We start from the raw sequence: 27,127 nt of genomic DNA on the forward strand, positions 1-27,127 counted from the left end.
AGCTTCTACTGAAGCTTCTTCTCTGATTAAAATGTTCACATCTCCTTCCTAAGAATTGAAGATGAATAGAACATAGAATATTGTGGATGGGGAAGCTTCTCTGCTGAAAAAAATCATTTTCTTTCCCCAGTTCTCCATAAAGTAAAAAACAAAATAAAACAAAACCAACTCTCTCTTTCACCTGCACCCAAAAAATGTTCCATATGAAATGTCCAATTAACATGCAGGTTAAGAGTAGTGGTATAGTTATTTTAAAAGCACTGTATTTATATTTTACTCAAAAGAACTCTTTAATAATGTATGAGAATTGTAAGCTCCTAGCTGGTGACTAGCAAACAAGCTGCTTTGGTTCAGAAGTCACATGAGATGCATATAACTTTTGCTATCCTTATATCAAGTGTAGGCTTAGTTTCTGATGCTTTTGTTACAATACATGGAAGAGATCATCTGACACTTTAATAATTGAACCATTACAGTATTTTTTCAGAAAAATTATTCTTGTAACATTACAAAATTAAGTAGTACAAATTAACCACTGGAATCCTTACTCAGGGCTGAAAATACCTGAAAACCAGGGCTGAAAACACCAGTGGATCCACTGACTGTCTAAAAGGAGTTCTTGGTGTGGGGGGAGGTGCTTGGACTAATTTAGCAGAACAGAGGGGTATCATGTGTCTGCCTGGGGAAGCTACCACTATGTAGGGGTTTCACAAAACAAAAAGTTCCGTTGAACATGAAGGAAATGACAGACACACTAATTTTTTTTAACTCTACTCACAGTTTAAGGAACCCTGCAGAAACTACCAATGCAACCAGAGTGAAAAGACTGCTTTATGGGAACAGGCATGAATGAGACAAAGGAGGATACATATAGAAGAGTTAAAATGAGGCTTGGGCAGGAGACGGAAGATATTTGAGAGCCTGCTGGGCAGTAGTAGAAATATTAGGGCTCTATTAAATGAAGAGTCAAGGTGCCAGTCTCAAAGTGCCGGATCTGATTCCCTCATTCCCACCCCCCCACCCCCACACTTTCACAGGGCTTGGCCTGTTCTTACTGAAGCTCTGGCATTGACTTCAGTGGGAGTAGGACTGTGGGACTCAGTCCCGCAAGCCGTTGAACTTCTCTCTTATGAGATGCTGAGTATCCTCAACCACCACTGAATGCAACTGGTTTCAGTGGGAGTGTAGGATGCACCTGGAGGCAGAATTCAGTACAGTGACAAAGTGGTGGACTAAACTGATTTTTTTTTTTAAACTGGGCTGGTTTCTGTTTGTCACAGAGGCTTGATTTTACAATTGTCTTTCACATATTGGGACACTAAAAAAATAACTGTTGGGTTCCAGCAGATTTACTAATAAATAATATACGGCAAAATAAATTCTAAAGTTAAATAGGCCTTTATCTTTGCAAAATGTATAAAGAAGCAAGAAGTTATTGATGTTTATTGACAGTCCTCCTGTTAAATATATTCCTGGCTTTTTCAAAAACAAAAATTACAGTAGCATTGTGTCACCTTGCCCTTGTACTTTATGGTGTATTTCTCAATATATTTTTTTAAATTACAGAAAGGTCAGTTCCCCAATACTGTCATCTGCTTACTTAAATTTAGGGCCTTCATACTTTTTATGTTGGTTCACCTGGTATTAATCTGTTTATAAAAAGCTAAGATAATGTGCTTTGATGATTGTATCAGTATCCCCCAACAATGAAATACAGTCATACAAAAGTTAACTAAGGTATAAACATGCAAAAGGAGAAGTCTCCCTGCGATCATAAAATCATGTTATTTTCTGTTCAGCAGTTCATGTTACTGCTGTTCATGCTAATTAATTAAAGGAGCTGTTGCTGTAATGTGCAAACAGGGAATCTGAGAAACTGAGAGGGCTTTTAGGTCTCTGAGTGAAGTTAAGTCAATCTGGGTGCGGGCAATCAAATGTAATGAAATCACTTGTCAGTGCTAAGCTTGCAAAAACTGTGAAGTTTGACTAGGGAGTAAAAGGATTATAATTAGATTTCCAATAGGATAATAACTAAATGGCAGAAAGCAGTAAAGAGAAAATATTACTTTGTTAGCTAATGGTGCTGCTGTTCAGTTTTAGTTTTTATCAGCACACTTGTAGTTGTGCTAATTTAATTTGCTTTTATCAGCAAAAATGCACTACTCAAATGGTACTTGAATGTCATTTGCAAAAATCATTGATCTGAAGGTGCACTTAATGACACCCAGTATGTTTATTTTATGTGAAACGGAGATTGGTTGATAAAAAGGTTGACGTGCTATCTTTCTGGCCCACAAGTAAGTTATGGAAAGAGGAATGGAATGGTATTTGTGTGCATGCATCACCCTTTCCTTCACCATTCAACTATACAGTGGACATCACCATAAGAGCGACTATTATTTTTTTATTTTGTCAGCTGAAAAGATTTATCCGGCTTAAGCCATACATTTAGGCTGATAGACTAAACATTTAGGAGGATTGTGGGTATAATTATTGAGAAAGTTACATATAGGGGTCGGACTATCGGGACAAAATTTCAGATCAATTAACATAGAGAAAAGGAACCAACTAAACTGAGAAGATTTATAATGCATATCAGAATCCTAGTACATGAACAGCTTGCATTAATAAAATCATTTTAAGAAATGAGCATAAAATATGATGTGACTTAATTACTGTGAAAGGTGGTCATGCAATATTTTTGTAATTCTCCTTTAAACCTTCTTAAGGAGATACTGGCAGTGGAACTAATTGAATTTCAAAGGAAAGGCACTGCGTGAATGATAGATTTCTCTCCAACAGAGCTATTGACAACAGAAAAAGAAAAGTCCTCACTGATGCCAAAGATTTTTGCTATGAGCTGTAGATATTTTTTGGAAATAGCTTTGTATTAGGGATGCATGAATTGTTACCCCCACAAACAAAGCAAGCAAATGAAGATGGTGATGGAGAATATATTTAAATTGTTAAAGACTAAAGGGCAGTTTTAGCTGCCAAGTTTTGTAAAAGTGTAATCAAAAGAAAATGGAAAAAGATAATACAGTATCAACATAGAGTAAAAGGATATGGGACACAGAGTTACATAGCAGAATTGCAGTGAAAGCCAAAACAAACCGTAATACTGTATTAGCTAGAGAGGGCTTCATAATAGCCATTTTACAAGCTCATTGTGGGTTTGTAAGAGTAATATCTAAGCTCACAGCACTTTTAAGTATGAACAGAATTGTCTGGAAAGGCGCCATGGCAGTCATTTGTTACTGGTGATAAACTATGTTTAAGATGAATTCTGATAATATTTCTACTCTTATTTCGCTGCATGACGGAAAGAAAACCTTTTTTGTGCTTGGACCTAACCTTCTGTTAGAGCTGAAATTGTGATTCTGTGGTGTTGTTAATACTAGACATTGTGTGCACCAACATACAAAAAGATTCTTGGACTCTAGCATTTGCAAAATTCCAAAATAATTCTAGCAGGACATTTAGCTTCATCAATGTTAACCACTATGCTTATGAAGAATGGAATTTTACATAATTTTGTGGACCCATTTTAAATAATAAAAGAACATTAACTTGAACAATATTAGATGAAGACAATAATTTGCCCAGTTAAGAGTTTCTGATAGATTTACAACTAAAATATACAGAGTCCTATTTTATGCAGTCATTTTTATATTTATAGGGGAGCACCAAACTGGGGAATGCTCAACCTAGCCCCTGAACATCCAGCCTCCCATTCTCAAATTCTATCATTTAGGGCAGGGATGAGCAAACTTTTTGGCCTGAGGGCCACATCGGGGTATGGAAATTGTATGGCGGGCTATGAATTCTCACGAAATTGGGGGTAGGGGTGCGGCCTCCGGGTGGGGGTGCAGCCACAAATGATGAGTTCAGGGTGCAGGAGGGGGCTCTGGGTTGGGGCTGGGGATGAGGCATTTGGGGTGAAGGAGGGGGCTCTAGGCTGGGACCAAGGGGTTCGGAGGGGGATCAGGGGCGCAGGTGGGGGCTCAGGGCGGTGCTTAGTACAAGCAGCTCCAGGAAGCATGTCCCCCCTCTGGCTCCTATGAGGAGCCGTGGCCAGGTGACTCTGCATGCTGCCCCATCTGCAGGCACCACGCCATCTGTAGGCACCACCGCTGCAGTTCCCATTGGCCAGGAAATGTGGCCAATGGGCGCTGCGGGGGCAGTGCCTGCAGACAAGGCAGTGCGTACTACGTAGGAGCCAGAGGGGAATCATGCTGGCTGCTTCCTGGGAACCGCGTGGAGCGGGGCAAGTCCCCCAACCCTGCTCCTCAGCAGGAGCTGAGGGCCAGGTGTTGCCTGCAGGCTGTAGTTTGTCCATCCCTGATTTAGGGCCTGATCCAAAGCGTACTTGCCCCGCCCATTTTAAAATGTTTGCTTTTTCTTCAATTAAATATGGAAATTTACTTCCTTTTCTGATAGGATTCAATCACACCTTTGGTTCATACCTCCATTGTGTGAACAACAATGATGTCAGTGCTTTGGGGCTTCGTAAAGATGATTTAAGTATATTTTTAGTTTCCCAAATTTAAGTGGGAAGATCCCAACTATTTATTTATTTCTTATTATTTTATCTAACTTCCACATTTCAATACTTACTGCAAAACCATAATCATTTATATGTAATTATGATTTTTCCACATTTAGTAGGTTACTGAAATTATCATTAGAAATACAAAACTAGTAATCAAAATGTCAAGTAAATCATTTTAAAGAATATTGTAGGCAGAACTGGTAGCACTGGCTATTATTAAGGTTGCATGACACTTTCGATTAGAAGACCCAGAAAAGGTTGCTTATACCTTTGCCAAGCTTTAACTGTTTCAGCTGAAATTTTCCATGCTGGATGTTTGGCTCAGAATGTGTTTGTCTGAGAAAATGTCACCCAAAATATTTACACCATTTCCAAGAACAAGGCTAGGAAAAAAATCATTGTTTTGCCTATTATTTGGGTAACCTTTTATTTGAATAGCTCTAGAATTCTGCTACTTTGCAACAGAGACTTGAAATTCAACAGGGGATGACCTTTGTGTCAAGGATATGCCATGGGTTCAGAAACGGACTGATGAAGATGGGGGAGAGAAACTGAGAGTATGTCTACACTGCATCTCGGAGTGTGCCTCCCAGCTCAGGTAAAAGACACCATCTAGTTCTGCTCTGGTATGCTAAGAACAGTGGTGTAGATGTTGTGTAGAAGCCTGTCTGAGCTCAGGTGACTAGACAGTGCCACAACATCCATACTATTATTTTTAGCACACTAGCTTGAGCAGAGCTGGCATATGTCTGTCTACCCAGGTTCAGAAGAACGGTCCCAGCAACAGTGTAGACATACCATGAGAGGGAAAACACAGTGTGTGTGTAAAGACATTTGGGTACACATATAAAATATGTAAAGACACTATTCTTTGTAATAATTTTGGCATTTGGGCTTAGCTATGTTTGCACTTCTAGTGATGATTTTAAATATATACAGTATGTGTATATTTGTGTACATAATACACACACACACACACAAAACCCTGTGATTTTGACATGCGGGTAAATAGAGGGACTAAAACTATCTCAAAAGATGTGCAATTCTAAAAGGCATGTAAAATCACAAGACATTACATCTTTTGGATTAAACCTACATATGTGCTAGTTTGGCAGTTAAGTATGAGATTTGCTTACACTGGATTAAAACTAATTTAATACCTGCACATCTAACTTTACTGTGTTTTTTAAATTGTTTTCTAGATTAAACAAAAAATGAACTAACAGACTGTTCTGCGATTTCTGCATTTGTCATCAGGCATGAAAAATTAGATCAAGCTGATGCTGCATTGAATCTCATTTCTCTGGAATACCACAAATTATAGATTTTTAAATAACAGCGTGAAGTATACTGCACCTTGCATTGCTGCACTGTCATGTTGAGTTCCATTGTGTTCTATTTCCATGTCTGGGATTCCAGCTTCTGAAAAATGTGACACTTAAGATTAATGTCTTTGTCCTTCCTTGATGCAGCTTTAGAAAAATACTTATTGCAAACCAGGATGATCTTTAACTTACACTAGTCCTGCATAAAACATTGGCATTTCACAGAATTTCCAGTAGTAAATTGTTTATCAAATGTGAAAAAGGATTGCCAGTCTTATAGTGAATTATTTTTGACATACTTCACACATTCTTTGGTGATACGATAGTAATCAGCATATGTTATTAATATGTCAGTGAAATTCTCTTTTGGAGTACTGGTGCCATCTCTCGCATGAAAAAAATGGAAATTCAGATGGGGAAAATACTAAACTAAATTGCCACATCCTAGCAGCGTACTTGCAAAGCAAAATATTAGATAGGGCAGCCAATGCCGTTGAGAGTGTCAAATGGTATGATCTGAAGCCACTGTACACTGTTACCTCCTTGCCCTAATTGTATGTTATGATAATGTCTTTAAAATATTCCCCTAAAGAAGACTAGCACTATATATTTGTTATAGTTATTTAAATGTTTTTCTCAAGCTTGTGTTAACCCTCTACTCTGTGTGTGTATACATATATATATGTGTACACACACACACACACACACACACACACACTTCAAGCAGAAATTGTACAAGATTTCTTTCCAAGTCTTTTCTAAGAATGCTTTAGGTCCCATAGCAAAATTATATATGTTTAATAATTTGAAATGTGAAGCACTTCCAAATCTCTGAAAGGAAACTCCCACCAAACTGATTGCGTTCTTATTCCCAAGTTAGGAGAGATGTTCTAACGATGTAACACACACACATATACATGTCTGAACCATAGTTTAATGCTGATAATGTCTTTGTAGGCAGTGTTTGTGGGTGCTTTGGGGCTCAAACACCCAGGAGTGTTGGGATAACAGATGCCACTATACCATTCAATGCCATCAAGGATTAACATGAGGAGTATGTGATTTGAATTCATGCCCTCCCCCATCCTGTGGAAACATCTGTTTTCCCTTTATAATACAGCACTTAGAAACTTTGGCAGAGCCCATTTAAAAGGGACCTGCAAATATAGTTTAAGGAGTCATACAACTTTCGAATTTTGTGCTAAATGCCCCAATAACTATTCTGCTAGTTTAAACTTACCTTTATTTTTTCCTCCTTTAGGTCTGTGACATCCAGACTTCCACTACTTGTTTGGTACTATGGACTAGCATGCACTCAGCTGGTCACATCCCAACCACCACTAACCCTCACTAGGGACCAGTGCAGGTCTACAGAAGAAGGTAAATTCCATACTTGTATAGTGTTGCAAAGATTTTAATATTTTTATCATATATATATAAATGTTTACCAAAAAAAATCACAAATGATTGTAGCCAAATGGGCTTTCCTTGCCCTTACTGGTATTTGTATGAGCCCGATGTCACCAGCAGAGTGAATGCTGGTGCATCGCACAGAGAGAGAGTCACTGGGTCTGAATGTCAAGGATCTGAAGGAATAAATAAGAACAAAGGCTGCGTTTTAAACTAGCAATAATCTGAATGTCCTCCTTTCCCAATTATCTGGGGCATTCAGTACATATTTCTAAAGGGTTTTATTAACCTTTTAAAATATACGCTGTATGTTCATAAAACAACAAACTCATCTGTAACTAACAACAGTATCTGTTACAGGGAGAGACCATCAGAGTTAATTTAAAAACAAAATTCTTCACAATCACCTTTCAAATGTTATGGGCATAACATTGTACGTGCAATTAAATTGTGGTGTTGGGTGCTAATGAGCTACCTGATTTGCCAGTGAAATCAGATTAACATCTAAATACCAGCATTTGTGCTTCTTGCAGGTGTTAATGTTAACTATAGACATCTACCTGATTGCAAATTAAGTAGTTGTCTAAATGTCTAAAGGAGCACAATTAATTGTAGATTTAACTATATGCTGATAAAATTAGTGGAGTACTGACAACCCTGACATGATTTTCAGAAATGCTGAGCATCTACAAATTCCAGTGAAGTCAATGGGAGCTGCAGATCCTTGGCACCTCTGAAAAAAATCAAGCAAATGGATCTTAGGTTATATCAAGATTCAATTTACTCCAACACAGTCATCAGTTGACTGGCTGTGTAAACCTTTTGCTACAGAACCTGAAACCAAGTGAAAACACAGAAACAGAAGTGCTAATTTTTGTTCAGATCTCTTTAGACTCAATATTTTTTAATATCACTTGATAGAACTTGTAAAAAGCAACAGAGGGTCCTGTGGCACCTTTGAGACTAACAGAAGTATTGGGAGCATAAGCTTTCGTGGGTAAGAATCTCACTTCTTCAGATGCAAGTAATGGAAATCTCCAGAGGCAGGTATAAATCAGTGTGGAGATAACGAAGTTAGTTCAATCAGGGAGGGTGAGGTGCTCTGCTAGCAGTTGAGGTGTGAACACCAAGGGAGGAGAAACTGCTTCTGTAGTTGGATAGCCATTCACAGTCTTTGTTTAATCCTGATCTGATGGTTCTTACCCACGAAAGCTTATGCTCCCAATACTTCTGTTAGTCTCAAAGGTGCCACAGGACCCTCTGTTGCTTTTTACAGATTCAGACTAACACAGCTACCCCTCTGATACTTGATAGAACTTGTTGTCCTTGGTTATTCATACATTTCTGGAAATTAAGTTGTGTGGTTTTAATTTACAATACTTGAGATGGCTGTGAACCTAAACAGTCACAAAGATTTACGCAATGTAGGGCTTGTCTACACTGGCACTTTACAGCGCTGCAACTTTCTCACTCAGGGGTGTAAAAAACACCCCTCTCAGCGCTGCAAGTTTCAGTGCTGTAACGTGTGAGTATAGACAGTGCACCAGCACTGGGAGCTTTGCCCCTTGTGGAGGTGGTTTCTTTAGAGTGCTGGGAGAGCTCTCTCCCAGTGCTCTGCCGTGACTACACAAGCCACATTAAAGCGCTGCCATGGCAGCGTTTTAATGTTGCCAGTGTAGACAAGCCCGTAGTAAGCTTAATAAGTCTTCAGTTTGAATGAGTTCATAATGAGTTTGAACAAGTTGAACTTTTGGAATGAAATTCAATTCAACTTTTGAAATGAAACTGAATCTGCACAGATGGGAAAGTCACAGAACCTCATGCAAACTGAAACCAACAAGTTTCACACAGACCCAGCCATCACTGTAACAGGTTTCTAGGGTAATAATGTGTAGTCTTTCTTGGCATTCCTGCATTATTTGTATGTCTGCCCTCCTCTTTCTTTCTAGATCTAGACTTACTTATTTTTTCTTGTTTAATTCATGACCCAGAGCACTTGACTTAAATTTGTTTTTTAATTATTTCTGGACAAGGCTCGTGTTTAAAAACTGACTTTGTTTTTTGCATCTCTAGTGCTATTTTATATTTTCCAGCTAATTAGAACTGATAAACATAATTCTAACTTAATTGTCAAAGTCCAACTAAAACATTACCATTTAACATCCTGAGACCATCACCCGACGTGGCCTGTTTAAGTGCCTGTTCCACTTGTTCTCTCCTCTTTGATTCAAACTCCAGGGCTTCCTGCAATTTTCTCTTTGCTTTTTTCTCTTTCTTCAAGCGCTTTTGAATTGTTGCTGGAAAATAAATGTAGTTCAAAGACTTCATTAAATAGTTCCAAGTAAGCTATAAATAATGCTTTCATAACAAAGATACTTATCAGCTGACATTCAAGCTCTGTGGAGCCAGGAGAGGAAAATATCAGAAATGGGTCTGCTACAAAAATTATAGATCCATATCCAAAATGTGAAAATGTTTGGATCATAAAATTTTAAATGTCCTGATCCCGCTATCCTCAATGAGAGTGAGCATCCCATTGATGGCAGTATACCATTCAGTGTAAGCAAGCATGACAGAATCAGGCTGAGGGACCAGCAGTGAAATTTGGACTAGTTTTGGATTTGCATTTCACAAAGTTTGAGGGAGTTTGGACTTGGAGTTTTGTTTTACACCAATTCTAATAAAAATTTAATTTCCTCAGCAATGACATGTGTCTAGTCTTCCATTCCAACTCTTCTCTTCGTCATTAGTCACCTTCCCCAATGACTGTTTGCTTTCTACATACAACTCCAATTATATTAGTAATGTATGCAAAGCATGTGTCAGATGCTGGGACCAGTGATATTCACATTGACACACCAGAGCATTTATTTACTACTTTGACATCCAGTGGTATTTTCCGACATTAAAAGGAAATGGAATTTGCTATGTTTGAATTCCCAGGTACTATAAAATCTGGAATGATCAATACTATTATGGAGTTGGGGTGAAACCTCATTGAAGCTGGTGGGCATGAGACCGTCCTTCATTCACAATAAATGTAAAAGCAGTCAGACTCATTTTGGAGTAAAATGGCTGAAATTGCAGGAGCCACAACCAGGCCCACGACCCTGGGGTTGGGTATTGTTTGATGGAGGCGTCTGTATTTGTGAGCAGAAGCAGCCCAAGATAGGCAGAGAAGGAGAAATCAAGGAAACAATCAGAACAGTAGCAGGAGTGTACTTCTGAGAGAAAGCCCAGAGAGAGAGCTTTTTGGGCATAGTGTTAACTGGAAAGAGGCTTGGAACTGTCAGGAAAGAGACTGCCTCCCAGGGCTGCACAGGGGGGGGCAAGTGGGGCAATTTGCCCCAGGCTCCGGGCCCCGCAGGGGCCCCCACGAGAGTTTTTCGGGGCCCCTGGAGCAGGGTTCTTCACTCGCTCCGGGGGCCCCGGAAAACTCTCGCGGGGCCCGGGCCCCTGGAGCTTCTTACGCTCTGGGTCTTCGGCGGCAATTTGGCGGCGGGAGGTCCTTCCGCTCCGGGACCCGCCGCCGAAGACCCCAGGCCTCCTGAATCCTCTGGGCGGCCCTGCTGCCTCCTGCTGTTTGAGTCTTACTGTGTTCAAGAAAACAGGCCTTTGTACATTATTTGTGTTTAAATAACAAAACAAATCAGGATTGGATCTAAGAAATATCTGATTCTGTCATCAATTTCTCCTCCTAACAGAAACAACACCAGATCCAGAATTTTGGTCCAACACTCAGGTCAAAATAGGTAAAAGTATTATAAGAATAATACCTAACTCTTAAATACTGCTTTTTTCATCAGTAGATCTCAAAGCACTTTACAAAGGAGTTATGTATTATTATCCCCGTTGAACAGATGGGGAAACTGAGGCACAAATAAGTGCAGTGACTTGCCCAAGTTCACCCAGAAGATCAGTGGCAGAGACTGAGTCCCAGGAGTGTGCACTATCCATTGGAATGCCATTTTCTTTGAAGAGCTCAAAAAATGAAAATGTTTTTCCTGAAATTGCTTCAATATCCTTTATAACAGTTGAGAAGATTAAGACCTAGATTCAGCTACCCTGCTTCAAGGGTAGCCTTCTTTTGCATGCAGTCCTATTGTTTCATTGGGGAGGGGGGTGCTTGTAAAGAACAGTGCTACATGCCTTGAGGAAGGATGAATCAGTCCCTCAAATATTAACCGAGAGCATTAAATGAGAACAAAAGCCCACAGGTAAGTATAAAAAAGGAAAGTTAAACAGAGGCCTAGATGTTGGGGGGACAAGGAAAATTACATTAGGGTCATAGGAGCAATAAGCAGGAAATCGGTGAGGGAATCATGTCAACAGCTTAGATGCCTACACAAATGGAAAGAGTATGGGGAATAAACAGGAAGAACTTGAAGTATTAATCCAAATCTAATTTATTATTTAACTGGCATCAAAGAGACTTGGTGGGATCAGTCTTGTGACTGGAATATTTATATAGAGGGGTATAGCTTGTTCAGGAAAGACCAGCAGGATGGAGTAGGGGAGAATATATATACTTGTTTTGAGGTCCAGCAGTAGGTGAGAGACAGACCAATTGAAGGTCTCTTGGTAAAGGTAGAAGGTGTAAAAAAATAATAGGGGTAATGTCATGGTACGGGTCTACTGTAGACTATCCAGTCAGGAAGGTGTTGGATAAGGAATAACAAAAATATCCAAAATACAAGACCTGATAGTAATGGTGGACTTTAACTACCCAGACATCAGTTGGGAAAGAAATATGGCAAAACACAAACTTTGCAATAAGTTCCTAGAAGGTATTGGGGGGAACTTTTTGTTTCAGAAAGTAGAGGAAGTAACCAGATGGACAGCCATTTTAGGCTTGAGTCTGAGCAGCAGGGAGAAATTGGGAGCAAATATGAAGATGGAGGGCAATTTGAGTGACAGTGACTCTGAAATGATAAAATTCATGATTCTAAGTAAAGGAAGGAGTGAGAGCAGGAGAATAAGAACAATGGACTTCAAAAAAACAGATTCAGAGAACTGATAGGTTAGGTCCCATGAGAAGGAAATGTAAGGGGAAAAGGAGTTCAGGAGGACTGGCAGTTTCTTAAGGAGATATTAAAGGCACATCTGAAAACTGTCCCGATGCGAAGAATAGTAAGAGCTCAATATGGCTCCCTCAGGTGCCCTTTAATGACCTCAAAATGACCTTGGCAAATAGGTCTGAAATCAACAAGATGAATTTCAGTAAAGAAAAGTGCTGTAGGAGGAAAAATCAAATTCACAACTACAAAATGGGGAATAACTGGTTAGGTGGTAGTACTGCTGGAAAGGATCTGGGGGTTATCACAAATTGAATAGGAGTCAACAGTGTGATGCAGTTGTGAAAAAGGCTAATATTCTGGGGTGCATTAAAAGGAGTGTCATATGTAAGACATGGGAAGTCGTCGTCCCACTCTACTCAGCACTGGTGAGGCCTCATCGGGAATACTGTGTCCAATGCTTTAGGAAAGATAGGGACAAACTGGAGAGAGTCCAGAGGAGAGCAACAAAAATTATAAAAAGTTTAGAAAACCTGACCTATGAGCAAAGGTTAAAAAACCTGGGCATGTTCAGTATTGAGAAGAGAACCTGTAAATCTATAAATATGTTAAGGGCTATTAGAAAGAGGACGGTGATGTTTGCCATGTCCACTGAAGGTAGGACAAGAAATAATGGGCTTAATCTGCAGCAAGGGGAATTTAGGAAAAATGCCCTAACTCTAAAGGCTGTTAACCATTGGATTAGGCTTCCAATGGAATCCCCATAATTGTAGGTTTTTAAGAACAGATTGGACAACCACCTGAGGTTTAGACCTGCTTCAGCACAGGCGGCTGGACTTGATGACTTCTCAAGGCCACTTCCCACCCTACATTTCTATGATTCATTGTCCCGACCCCTTTCCTTCTCCACCTTCTGCATACTGTAAAGAAAGGGATATTTAGGTGTCGCACGCTTCAGCTGGGTGCTTGTCCCAGTCCCTATTGCTGCTACTGGGAGTGGTGTGAGGCCAGGTTATTAGCTGTCACCTGGTTGATGGAAGAGGGGAGGAGAGATACAGTCTGCTTTGCATGCATGGTAGCCATTGCAAGGTCCCTGTTTCATCTCTGACTTACCACCTTTTAATAAAAAGGGGACTATACTGGTTGTCAGTTTTGGGGTCTGGAAGTGACTTTTCCCATATGGTGAAATTGACACAAAGCTGTATGGGTTTTTCATGTTTTCAGGAGGTCTGTTTGGGGCTGGGGGATGTTGAATTACAATTATCATAACTTTGATGGGTTCAGAAGGGTCTAACTGAGGGCCCTAAATCCAGTGGGCTGCTTGTCCGTTGGTTCTGGACACACATGGCATGGCAAAGGCGGAATACACCAATGTCTGCTGCATATTGTGGCTCCCCTCATCTCTCCTACCTCCAGCACGAAGGTGGGTCAGGACCCTAAAACTGAGGGTGCATGGCTTTCACACTCACCCCAGATTTACAGTCCATCAGGGCCACCGGTGTCCATTGGTTCATACTGGACAACCCTGCCAGGTAGTTTGGGGTGGTTACCCCAGTCAGGTAATAAAGTCACGGCCTTTGCATTTAACCATATTACGGTGTCTTTTTGGTCACTGTTTCCATGTTCACACCAATTGCTCGCTGCAAGTACGTTACCCAACTCTCTCTAGCGATCTAGTTAGAGGACAGCCAAAACCAATTTCTTTACGCGTACAAGTAGTCTCCACTGAAATAACTGGCATACTCAAAGTCAAGCAGCCCAGCCTGCATTGAAAAGTCCTTTCAACTAATTTCATACTACATTTAAAACTGAAGTTATATATTGAAGTTATAGTTCAGATCATCTCAGATGATATATTGCCAATCTCCATCTATCTGGTCTAAGACTGCAATGGAAGGACTTTAGTGCTTTTTAATATTTTAAAATGTAATCAAAATACTTCTTTAAAGTGTAGAGGGAGTGGTTCTATTATCACGTAGACTGTAAAGCTATGGCAGCTTTATGAAGGTATTTAATTCTGTTTATTTTCAGATAAAGCAGCATCTTGAGACTACCAAAGCCTGATTCAGTTTCAATCTTTCAGTATTCACATAGGAGCAAATCCTGCCTTCTTACCCCAGTCAGCCATAGAGGTTCCTGCCTGCAGCAAAAGTGCTGCAGTTCCACTACAATGTGGGGAGGGGGACATGATGCTGGGAATTCAGCAATCTCTGTGCACTCTTTTGTGTAACAAAGTCCAGGTCCATGGGAGCTCTTTCTGCACTGATGGAGATGGTCTGGGAGAGGAACAAACCCAAGGCTGATGCATCAGTGATTGTTGGTGAAACTTAGTCCTGTGCTGGAGGCCACCAAAGTCTATACATCACTTCAGTCTCATGTAAGGATTGTGATGGTTTAAATGAACCTTAAGCGATGCACAGATTTTGTGCTGGCCTTTTACATAGGGGTGAATTTCACCTTATGAGAATATACCAAGCTTTCTTTCCTTTGGATTGTTGGGGTACAACAAATTGCAGGTCCTCTGCAATTTAATTATCTCTGGGGAGTTTTCTCTCCATTCACTTCTGACTCCTAGAGTTCCCCAGGCCATCTACTCAGGCTTGGCACTGAGAATAGGAGTTGTCCCCATAATCCAGTCTCAACTTCAGGAGAAGCTGCAGATATGCATATAAGGGTAGAATTTTGATATAATCCATGGACAATATTTTAGCATGTTCACTATAACTTCGACTCATTTCATATTGCCCTGTAATGTAGATTCTGAACTTTGGACAAGTCTGCTCTTTTGCAATACCACAGTGAAAAATGTTACACTTAAAGACTCCATATTATAAAACTAACACAATCATGGTACTGTTGTGATTATACTTCATGTTACAGCCTTACAAGACCCAGTTTAAGAGCTATATCGTGTTTCCCTCCATGATACGACAGGAGAATTAGTAAGGTTATTTGCTTCTGATCTCAGGGAAGGACAGTTTTGGATAAGCATCTTCTCCTCCCAACTGATCCATGGTGTGGCACTGGAGTCATCTGCAAATGAAGCAAACTGACTAGCCTCCCTGTTAGTGTAATAATTACCCCCAAAAGGATGGGCTAGCTCAAAGGGAAGATGATGAAAGAAATTCTGGTGTAAACACATTTTAGAAATGTACTTTCCTTGTGAATCTTTCTCAAAATAAGACTGCTCCTCACTGGTGAAGATAATAGTTGGAAACACAGAATAAATTAAAGCTGCCAGATCAAGAATTCAAGTTAAGAACCCACAGAAGGACTGGTAATAATACATGTGAAAGCCATGGAACTGAATCAGCTCTCAACTAGGGAAGCTGCCAAAATATTTTATGGCCAGTTATCCTCTAGGAAACAGTCCTACAGTCAGTTTTTTTCCGATCTGCCTGAAGAAAAACTTGTTTTACATTAAAACTTAAATCTTTCTTTAACAGTTTGTCCACTACTGTATTATGCTAATCTATGATTGCTAGCTAAGTCCAAGTCACCAGCAGCTCAGAGCAGGCAAAACATATCTAAAGTCCATTCTTAATTCACTTACCTCTGCTTTGCAGCTCAGCTGTAAGTTGCCTTTCTAAGCTCTCTCTCAGTTCTCTCTCTCTACAAAGCTCCATCTTTAACTCTTTCTTTTCCTGCTGTATCTGTTTTTCCTGGACTCGTGCGTTGTCCACAGCTACTTTCAGTAGACCCTAAAAGCACACACATACATCAGCCTTGTGAAAAATTACATTTAATCTCAATGGTAGCATAAAGCATCATCATTTATTATCAGCTCATTATCTGTGAGCAAATAGAAAAAAATATGACAGGAAACTTGTAGACCTTTGAATACAACTGAGGAGATTAGGCAGCTATATCATATTTAATATTCTATGAGCAACTTTGGGGTGTGGACTCATTCAAAATAGCTTTTCCAAATTGATCCTGTTGAGGTTTTTTATCACACAAAAACTAAACTTAAATAAAAGACATGTGAGGACTCAAGAAACACAAACATAGATAAACTGCACATATGTATTTGCATGTTCTGTACAATCAGGGGGGGAAAAAGCCTAAGAGAGACATAATACTGCTGTTCTGAAAAGTTTAACTCTTGCACTGCATTTTAAACAAACTATCAAGTGGAGCTAGCATTCTTCAGTTTGCTTCAAAAACTCTAATGAAAATAGATCTGATTTTACAGATTACTCTGAATCCAAAGAAATATGATTTTGTAGAATGTATGAATTATTAAATAAATGGGAATGCTGCATGTTCATTTTTTATGAGTTAATTTATCATTATGTAGCTCTGGTCGCGATAATTTACCTGAATGTTGGTTAATAGAGTTTCGACTGATGATAAACCATCAGCAAAAAGAAATGGTGCAGGGAATCCAGGAGGCAAGGTCTGTCCAGCCAGTTGGACTTTATCTAAGGTTGGTTTCATTATTGGAATAGCAATTTGGACCTCTTCTGGAAAGACATATTAGAACGCAACATCAGAAAGTTAATATATTGGCAATGGCAACCTTCTTATACAGGCAGGTGACTGAAATGTTTAAAGGCCAGGACTTAATTCACCTTAAAATCAACTCATAACTATTATAGCAAAATTGGCATTGTTTGTCTTATGGCAGCAAGAATTGTGATTATGGTAAGGCTGAAAAATAGTACAAGTTAAAGAAAAATCACGCTGAGCAGCCTGGAGGAGGTGCACTAATATTATGTCATACCCCAAATGTCAGTATATTACAAAATTATAGCTATGTTACTCAGGTCATTAGATCTGAATTGTTTATCAGAGAATAATGAAAAGTAGGGTTTTTCTGTTACAACCAAAGAAATCCTCTATAGTCAGGGAATTTATCAGTTCTCCTTCCCTTTAATTTTCTCCTCCCAGAGTCAAATCAACTCAGTTATTCCCTCTTGCCTTGATGACACTGAGTCTCAGTTGTAGGTGAAATGTCAGTTCAGATTTTCCTACAGAGTATCTTGCTATTGTCATCCTATCTAGTGTTCAGCATTAGCTAAACATGCTTTGAGTATTTTAGGTGAGTTGTTTCATCTAGGGTAAAAAGAGAAAGGGTGTATTCTGAAGTAAGTCAGGCAATGGAAAGGGGGCAGTATCATGGTAGAGTAGGGAGAACCCCTTCTCCTGCAATTTACAATAAGTAGCCAAACTGGTGTGCCTTTTCTAAATTGCAGGATTCTGGCCCAATACAGTATTCCCTATTTGACAGGCAACACATTAACTTTTTACATCATGGACGGGCAATCTCCAAAGAAGCAACATCATTTTAAAATGTTTTTCACCAACCTTTCTGAGCCCAAAACATTTTTTATGAATTAACACTGTCACTAATGAATATTGTAGAGCAGTAGTTTTCAACCTGTGGTCCGCAGATTTCTCAGGGTCCACAGCCTATGGCTAAGATTTCCAAAGGGGTCTGCACCACCATTCAAATTTTTTTAGGAATCCACAAATGAATAAAATTTGCAAACCACTGTTGCAGAGCAATAACTGACATACCACCTTTTTTTAAACCCTCCTCTACACATAATGGCTTTAAGTATCAAGCTTACTGCTGAGACCTATAGAACAAAAATCTTCAATCGGTTATTTTACATCAGGTGTTGTGTTGTACGTTCTTTGAATCTGAAATGTCTAGAAATATATCTGTGTAGTGTTCCTGTGGAATCCATGAAACACCCCTTTAATTCCTTTGGCAGTTGCAGAAGTTATGAAGAACATCTTCACAGCAATTGCTTTTTAGTAAAGCTTGAAACTAATATATTGATCATAAATGCATGATGCATGTGTTTTCTAAAGGCAATTGCACAACCAATCCTGATAGTTTCATTTGTCAAGTCCCTTGGTCATATTAATTCTAAGATTTACAATTAGATCACATCACATTTACAGGGCTTTCCCCCTCAGCATTAAAAAAAAAATGCAGAGGGAATCAGTACATCAGTTACAAATACTATGACAGAAATTAAACTGCAGGTCTTTACATTGGTAATATTATACAGCTGGAAAAACAAATTCCTTGGGCATCTCTTGAACAAGATAACGTGTTATGTTTCTGAAATACATTTGCCAACAACTAACCCAGGAGTGCTAGTAGTTTTCCTGTATTTGTTGAAATCTATATTAGGGAGTATTTTGTCTTCACTGTGTGAGAGCATTGAATGGAACATCTTCATAATGATGCCTCAAGTATTAATAACAAAAGCCTACATCATATTCACATCTATGTAGCTAACATTTTATAAACTGGATCTATGTCATATAAATTATCTATTTTTAAACAACTGTGGTTACATATTCAGACCACTGCAATCTTACCGATTCAAAGACTATATACCGTTTCTCCAGTTTAAATATTTTATATAAGAAGTAGAATTCTTAAAATTAATTGATTAGCTGTTGCATATGATATTACACAGAAATTACATTTATGCTACAGAGTTAAGGCAGACTAAACAAAAGTGGCATCTCAAAAGGAGAGCAATACATGAAGTATGCATAACAGAAAACTATAACAGCTTTAAAATGTCTAGAAATCTCTCCTACTTGGAGATGAAAGTAATACTATTAAATTGGCTGAAAGGAAAATTACTATTGACTGTGAAGACAGGTTTCATGGTCTATGGTTTGTAATGTTGCTATACAGTAGATTGAAGTTTCAAAATAGTATTACTCTTCTTTAAAGAGATAGACACAACTAAATTAGGTGCTGCTTGCTGCAGTGAGGATCAAATGCAAAAAGAATCATATTTCATCAGACCTAGTCAACACCAGGAAAATAAATAGAAATATAAGAGGTATGCAGGCAATGATTCATTTTGATAATCTGGCCCAAGAGAGACACATAGAGACAGCACACAGATCTAAGCTTCTACCAAAAGACAAATAGGACACAGAGGGTGGGAATTGGGATGACAGTGTAGCAGAGGTCACATCGATTTTCAGCAGCAGTTTTCACACAGATGAGATAACCCTGGACTCTATTTGGCCCATTGTTCATATCCTACCTGTCCCACAAGCAATAAATTTCCTAGTCCCAGAAAAAGGGCAGTAAAGAAGAAGGATTCTACTTATGACTCCTTATGATTAAGTTTTTGTGCTAACCAAACATGCTTTGCAGACCAAGGTCACATTGCATGTTAAAGTCTGTAATAGCTGAAAACTAGTAGAAGCATATTATGTTTTAGCGTATATGGGTGGAAACTGTCAAACCATTCATCATTTTTTTCTGATTGAAATCACACGCTGCAAAGATGAATGATAAATGCATTAGAAATCTATTTCAATCTTGTAATAGGTCTTCACATCTGAATGGTGTCTACATTTTGTCCACAGTCTGAATAAGTGCACACAACGGCAGAAATGTATTAGCGAGGCTTGAGAAATCCTAATTGACAAAGTAATTAAAAAGTGGGCAAGTGCTGGAAGCATATTTTGTGGGTTAAATAAGTACATCTTTTTAGAGTAAAAGAAGAAAAGGTTTTGACTCAAACATTTTGAATTTAAAGCCCTCTAGAACTGTACATATTAAAAGCAGCATTCATAAATATAACACAATAGAATAAACAAGAAATACAGCTGGGACAACTACTATCTAACCAAGGACACAAACAACCTTTCCATTTATTGAGGTAAAGTGAAGCCAGCTTTTATTGAGCCTGTTTGTTAAACCTGGCACACTTTGTAATAGCATTCAGGAGTCCATTTAGAGGGCAAGTCTTTTTATTTTAATTTCTTGCTTGAGGCTGTGCTGACTAGACATAAAGGATGGCAAGAATTATATTTGCAGAAAAGAAATAAACAGTAAATACCAAGAATGAATTGAATGCTACTCCTGAAAACTACATTTTAGATGACTAAAAATTTTTCTGTAGATCCAACAGACCACTGTAGTTCATCTTCTGGCTCACCAGTCTCTTGCCCAGCCCTGACTGGGAAGTGAAACTCCAGCCTATGGACTAAAAATCAGGACTGGGAATAGATGCTATGTGACTAGTCTCTAACCTGAAACTACTAATAGGCTAGTCAGTATTTTTATTAAAGAAGAAACCTGCTAGTTAAGCACATTGTTTTAACGCTATGTGATATGCACCTCACACACTTGATAGACTACGAGTATGAAAACAATCTAGTTCCCTTCTATTCACATCCTAAAACATTATTTATAAGCCCACCAAGTTGGCACCCATTGCTCCTGATTGGCTAACATCTACACACATCTGATTAATTTTGTTACCCTATCTCCCCAGCCTAAGCAGCTACAGTGACAGCCTCAAAGGGTTTACAATTGAGGAGAGGTGACAAACATGTGGGTCTGGGTTGGAGAGGCAGGGTAAAAAAATTACTTTTGTAGGGCTTAGCCCTCGGTTGTCAGAACTAGTACAAATATAATCAGTTGGGAAACTCTACTGGCAACACTGGGGCTGACACAGCTGCACTAGGCCATAAGACTATGTATGTCCGTAAGCGCCCCCTCGATGCTAAGTGGCAGAGGCAGGGGCGACTCCAGGCACCAAAGCACCAAGTGCGTGCCTGGGGCGGCAAGCCGCGGGGGGCGGCCTGCCGGTTGCTGTGAGGGCGGCAGTCAGGCGGCCTTCTGCGGCCTGCCTGTGGGAGGTCCACCGGTCCCGTGGTTTCAGTGGCGATTCGGCGGCAGGTATGCTGAAGGCGTGGGACCGGCGGACCTCCCGCAGGCATGCCGCCGAAGGCAGCCTGACTGCCGTGCCTGGGGTGGCAAAATACATAGAGCCGCCCCTGGGCAGAGGGCCCACCATACATTAACTCATAGCAGGTCTGACACACACAACACATAATTATCATAATATCTAAAAGCAGCCATATAAGGGATCATGCATAAACTGGTGACACACTGGGGCTGACAAATCATTGTGTTATGTATATATGGGTAATGTAGATAAAGGGGTTTTTTTTTTAAATATGTGTATGCTGTAAATATGGTCTTAAAAAAAAACTGTGTTAGGGAGGCAGAGCATGCAAGAAGCCTGACAAAGCAATGTGGATTTCCTCTCTGACCAGCTTGATTACAGACCGAGGACAATGAAGGTATATTTACATACATATAAGGTAACCAATGCCATCAAGCAAACAAGCAGAGGAGATAACTTAGTAAACATGCCAGGTGACAGAGTCTGCACCTCAGGATATCTTCCTGGCTTTCACAGTGGAGACTGTGGGTAACATAAGGGGAGGGAAAAAAGCCTTTTTGTCCACCAGGTAGGGCACAGCACCTTATGAGTCTGTGAAAATTGGATCCTCTTGGCCTGAAAGGAAGGAGCAGCTGGTAACTAGCTTAAGTGAGAAACTGTTGTAGGCAAAGATATAACTTCCTAGACTTAAGTTAGTTGCTTGCATTTTTTTTTGTTTGGTTTGTAACCATACCAGGCTGTAGCGGGGTGAATACCTGCTCCAGCCATGGAGGGGTTGGAAAAGCCCTACAGAGGGCTGGGGCTGGGCAAGGTAAAACCCTGGCTGATTGGGGGAAGTGGCTGCAGCTGGGCCATGACCCAATCAGGCCACAGCTGGCTGGAATAAAAAGGCTGTGAGCCAGGAGCCTCTCTCTATATCTAGGGAGAGAAGGGTCTGGCTGCAGGGAGCTAGACATAGGGTACCTGTAGTGGAGCAGGCCTGGGGAAAGGCTAGGGAGTTCCAGCATGGAGAGCCCCAGGCTGCAGCCTAGCAGGAGGCCAAGGGGTACTGGGGATTGCAGAGGGTAGCCCAGGGCTAGGCCAAGGCAGCAGGTCCAAACCTAACCTTGCCTGTGATGAGTGGCCTATACTGCAGTCTGCCCCAGGGAATGGGGGCTAGTTGGAGACTGGCAGTGGCCTTATTCTGAGGTGAGGTAGGGATAGTGGGTGGGGGTTCCCCAGGGAGGGGAGACCCTAATACTGAGGGGTGTACTGCCAGGGGGTAGCACCCCAGATACAAGGGCACTGGGGTCTGGGAGGGACACGGGGGGGCCAGAGGACAGGTGGCTCACCAACCTGCAGGGGGTGCTCCAGGATGCTGGAAGAGCTAATTCCTGAGATGACTAGCAGGAGGCGCTGTGGAGGTGAATCTGCTCCTCTACACAAGCTCTCTTTCTCTTGCTTAGTATCACTCAAATTTCTGGTCTTTATTAATAAACCATCTTAGTGCTATGTAGGCAATGTGCCCTACTTGTGATGGACAAAGACTTCTCAAAGGTTGTCAAGAAGAAATTAAGAATAATCATGATAGTGATAACCCTTTGTATTTTTTTCTCCAAGTGATGAAGTGGTGGAAACCTACATCCTTATGGGAAAGCTGTAGACAGTTGTGGCGCCCTTTGAATAGGGGAAGGGATTGAAGATATAGTTACAAATACTTATTTTCCTCTGCACCAGCTTACTGGGATAGAGAAAATATAGTGTATCCACTACTGAAAACATTATTCCCTTTCAACTTTTTTTAAATCAAATTGCCCCTATTTTAGGATCAGGTCCCATATGTTTCATTTAAGGAAAAATATTTTGCAGCAGTGTATTCTCTCCTGTACCTATTTAAGAAAAGATGCCTGTAGTTGTATATAGTAGGAGGTGTAAAACACAGGAGGTGCTGTGCACCTATCTTTTAAAAGAACTGAACATTTACAACTCTAATTGAAGTCAATGGACACTGCTGACTAGTATTACTGTGTCAAAAAAAATCTAGTCTCTCTTTACACAGATTTAGGCCCTGATCCTCCAAAGGGATGCACCCACAAGGATACTTATGCCTGAAAGTCAGTGGAACTCTTGACAATTTATTTTGGTAGGATTCTCATCAAGCTAAGGGTTGACACTTGTGAATCCTCATGTAGGCTCAGGCCCTCAAACTCATGCAGGACTGGTTGGTTTTTTAATCTTAGCAGCTCCAATGCTTCCTTAGTAAGGTGTGGGATCAGTTTCCACTACAGTGGGACAGACAGTAAAGAAGATGTGTTTATTTCAAACATGTATGGAATATATATGAAGTCTGCAACGATTTAACCGCTCTGCAAACCCTCACTGCTTCTCTGCCAGGAGGTGAGCAGTTCTTTTAATCAATGAGAAAAGTGATGCAGCCTCCTATTCTGGCACAAGTCAAAAAAATTAACTGCTTTAAGCATGTGATTCAGCTGCCAAATTTAAAATAACTCCCTTTTTTTCTTAATTACACTCCCTGAATGCAGAAGGTCAATGAGGGCAACTGGAGAACAGCTGATTATTCCAGTATACCAACTTTAAATCGAACCTTGGCCCATTTAAAAAAGGGCTCTATATCACTTCATGTCACAATAGTGTTTTTCACTAGTGCACTTTACAATAAAAAAAAACCCCTCACTTTAACCATAAAACTTAACCATTATGTATGAATTTTCAGGATGCCCTAAAAGCTTTGGAAGCTAACAGTAAAGCCAGCTATCCTCCACATCACCTTATTCAGTTCCCTTGTGCTTTTCATCCACTCACTCTAAAAATCAATTTATTTTGTTTTGAAGAAGTGTTGAATAAAACCTTGTAATTGTTTTCAACACATCCAGGGGAAAACATAGATCACGTCTATAACACTTGAAGCAATGTGAAGGCTTAAGAAAAGCAGACTATTTGCAGTAGTAAATAAGAGAGAAAATAGTGTAAGCAATGCATATACTGCCCTTTCTATAGAGCTGTTTTCAGGAGTTATGAGAGTACATTTACCAGGAGGATTTTATGAAGTAGGCACTTAGGAAGTATTTCAATGGAAAGACGAGTCAGATATTCCTGGAATGGAAAACTTGACTAGAATAGGTTGAAACAACAATTTGCAATTTGTCTTTAGCTGTACACTCTTTAACAAGGGACACATGGATAATTATACAGATTTGACATTTACATCAGTGGGCTCTCATTAGTACCATTGACAATTATACCTATTTATAGTTGCACATATTTAAAATATACTTGGCTCTTACAATAAAAATGAGGGCTTTTTATTGTTTTAAACCTTAACAAGGAAAGAATCAAGTTAGATGAGATTTATTTTGCAATATTGAATAAGAAATTGTGGAACAATGCATACTGTTTGCTGGTGTCAAGCCTGGGAAATGGTCTTGCGAGCTTCTTTACAAATAGCTTCAGTGTAAAAATCGACATGCAGGGTTTAATAAAAATAAAGTTCAAAAAAATCCCATCATGACCTGGGTACGGTCCTGTACTTTAACAAAACTCGTAAGTACAAACAAATTCTACTTGTACAATAGCCATTTCCTATAAAATACTTACCAAACAATATATTAAATAATATCCTACTATTTACAATTTGTAGTCTAGTTCTTTTATTCTCATATTTAGGTTCTAATGGGAGTTATGCAGCTTTTGTAACTTGGATGCTGAGTTTTGAACTGATGTTCCCCTAATGGACCTTTACCAATCAGGCCTTAAACCTACATGAAAAGTCAAGTACTATCAAATTTTATTTGCCATATGACAACTTTCTGAAGCTTTATTAAAATAACAGGCACCCGCTAGTAATATTAACCTTGCCATTCCCCCACATAAATATACAATTATTATTTCTAGTGGCCAACTAAAAAAGCAAGGATTTGAACTATGCTGTAAAAGCCAAGAACACTTATTACAGAGCTTTCCAAAGATCTCCCCATTGTGGATCAGAGGGATGCAAAGCAAGAGGGCAAAAAACTATGGTGGTTACAAAATCTTTCTGAATTAACTGTTTCCTATTCAAATTGACATGTGCTTCTCATGGTAAGGTTTAGGTTTCACTGCTGTCAGACTATTCTTCCACTGAGATGTAAACTCTCAGATGAGGTTGGGTGGGTAAAACTTGCCAAGAAAAAAACAAATCTTAAATTTTCTTGGCAGATTCAGCCTTTTTCTATTAATGTTGAGATTATTTCTTCAACTATTTTGTTGCAAATATTTATGACTCCATATGGCGCAACAGATGTTGAAGGGAAGGCATGGCAGAAAAGACTTCTTTTTCAGCAATTACTCTACTACTTGTTGTCATACTGTAGGTGTTTTTAAGTGCCTCTTTCCTCAGTGCCCTGTCCTCTCACATTCTGTAAGAATGTCAGTTTACATAATTAGTATAATAACTTCAGACCCTATCTATACACAGAGGGGAGTAGTACAACAGGGGGTAAAGATCAGGGAGGATGGGGGACTACATGCATCGTTCCCTCAACCCTGATGGAAAATCTGCTCAGAAATTAATATAGTGCAAAGCTATATTAGCTCCTTAGTGGAAACTGTCTCCCCTCCCGCAATGCCTTTAAGAGATGTTCTAGGGGCTACAGCCAGCGGTGGAAGCCATACCAGGAGCCATGCTGACAGGGAACCAAAGCAGGCCAAAAGGATCATCCAGGGGACATACGTGTTTTAGACTTTGAATTCTTTCAGAGGAGTTGCCTGCTGTGGTGTAATCAGAAGGTTCTAAGAAAATGTCAGGATAAAATTTAAAACAATTCCCTTTCCCCATCCCAAACCAAAAGAGGCAGTGATCTGGCTATTCATTAACATCTCATTCACTCTAATAATAATACTTAATAATTAATAAATAATGCTGTAAAAGCCATTTGGCTGTTTACCACATATCAACAACATATTTTTGCATAGGTTTTCCATTTTCCCACCATATTCTTTCTCTTTAGCCCTTTCTTCCATAGTATCTATGGCAACAATGTTTTCAAACAGAAGCAAGGCTGCAATATTTTAGGTAATGCAGCAGTAACCTTTTAAGAGTAACAAGACTTCAATAATTTAAAATTAAAAATCAAGTTGGGAAAATTTCATTATTTTTCTTATTTATAAAACCAAATCTACTGTATAGATTCTTCCTGATCCCCATGACAGCCAGGGCTTAATTTTAACCCAACATTGTATATATGGTTACACTCCTACTTGGCACCCACACAGCTTCATCTGAAATGTTGGGGATTTGGACACAACTAGCTAAATAAATGCATCACAAGTTGTCTGCCGAGCCAAGTGTCCATACAAATCCCAGATTTGTATGCATGTGTGGTTGTGTGCTGAAAATAGTCCTACATTGGCTCCCATGAAGTCTATGCTACTAAACTCTGTTAAAAACAGCCTGGAATCAAGACACTTGATATCTTCCAGGGTTCAGAAGTAATCCAATCTGCCATAGGGAAATCTAACATTGTGACATTTTCTTGTAGAAAAGAATAAGTAACATCATTCCTCCACATCAACATGTGGAGACTGGATATGTCTACACAGCCCAGGTCGCCAGACTCAGGTTAGTGAAACTCGCAGGTTGAGCTCTGAAGCATAGGGAGGGGGTGGACTTCAGCACCCAAGCTCCAGTCCATGTTGCAACTTTAAAGTACAGTAACTTCTCACTTAACATTGTCCCGGTTAACGTTGTTTCGTTGCTGATCTATTAAGGAATAAACTCCTTTAAAGTTACACAATGCTCCCTTATAACGTTGTCATTTGGCAGCTGCCTGCTTTGTCCACTGCTTGCAGGATTCTCTGGAAAAGCAACCTCTCCTTGTGGGGATTAGAGCCGGGGGGGGGGGGGGGGCAACAGCCCCTCCATCAGCTCCCCTAAATTCCCTGTAAGGTATGTGGCTCGGCAGCTGCCCAGCAGCAGTTCAGCTGTCCCTCCCCCACTGCTGTGCTGCTCCTGACCCTGCCCTCTGCCTTGGAGCTGCTCCAGGAAGCTTCCTGCTCCCTGCGGGAGGAGGGGAGAGGGGTGCTGATATCAGGATGTCCCCCTGATCCTGCCCCCCACTCTGTAGCCCCTCTCCAAAAAACACAGGAGGGAGACAGGGC

At 39.9% G+C, this 27,127-nt stretch overlaps 1 protein-coding gene across 14 annotated transcripts in view; it reads right to left on the reverse strand.

The window, feature by feature from the left end:
• DACH2 (dachshund family transcription factor 2) overlaps positions 1-27,127 on the reverse strand; it is a 493,803-nt gene that overhangs the window by 9,918 nt on the left and 456,758 nt on the right. For all 14 annotated transcript variants that reach the window (XM_065557228.1, XM_042853319.2, XM_065557230.1 and 11 more), the window contains 4 exons: positions 16,623-16,768; positions 15,856-16,003; positions 9,441-9,584; positions 5,909-5,974 (listed from right to left, as the gene is read on the reverse strand). In XM_065557228.1, the coding sequence (XP_065413300.1) occupies positions 5,909-5,974; positions 9,441-9,584; positions 15,856-16,003; positions 16,623-16,768 (504 nt within the window). The remainder of the gene's footprint in view (positions 1-5,908; positions 5,975-9,440; positions 9,585-15,855; positions 16,004-16,622; positions 16,769-27,127) is intronic.

Source organism: Chrysemys picta, chromosome 9, assembly GCF_011386835.1.
Source record: "Chrysemys picta bellii isolate R12L10 chromosome 9, ASM1138683v2, whole genome shotgun sequence".
Taxonomy (NCBI): Eukaryota; Metazoa; Chordata; order Testudines; family Emydidae; genus Chrysemys; species Chrysemys picta.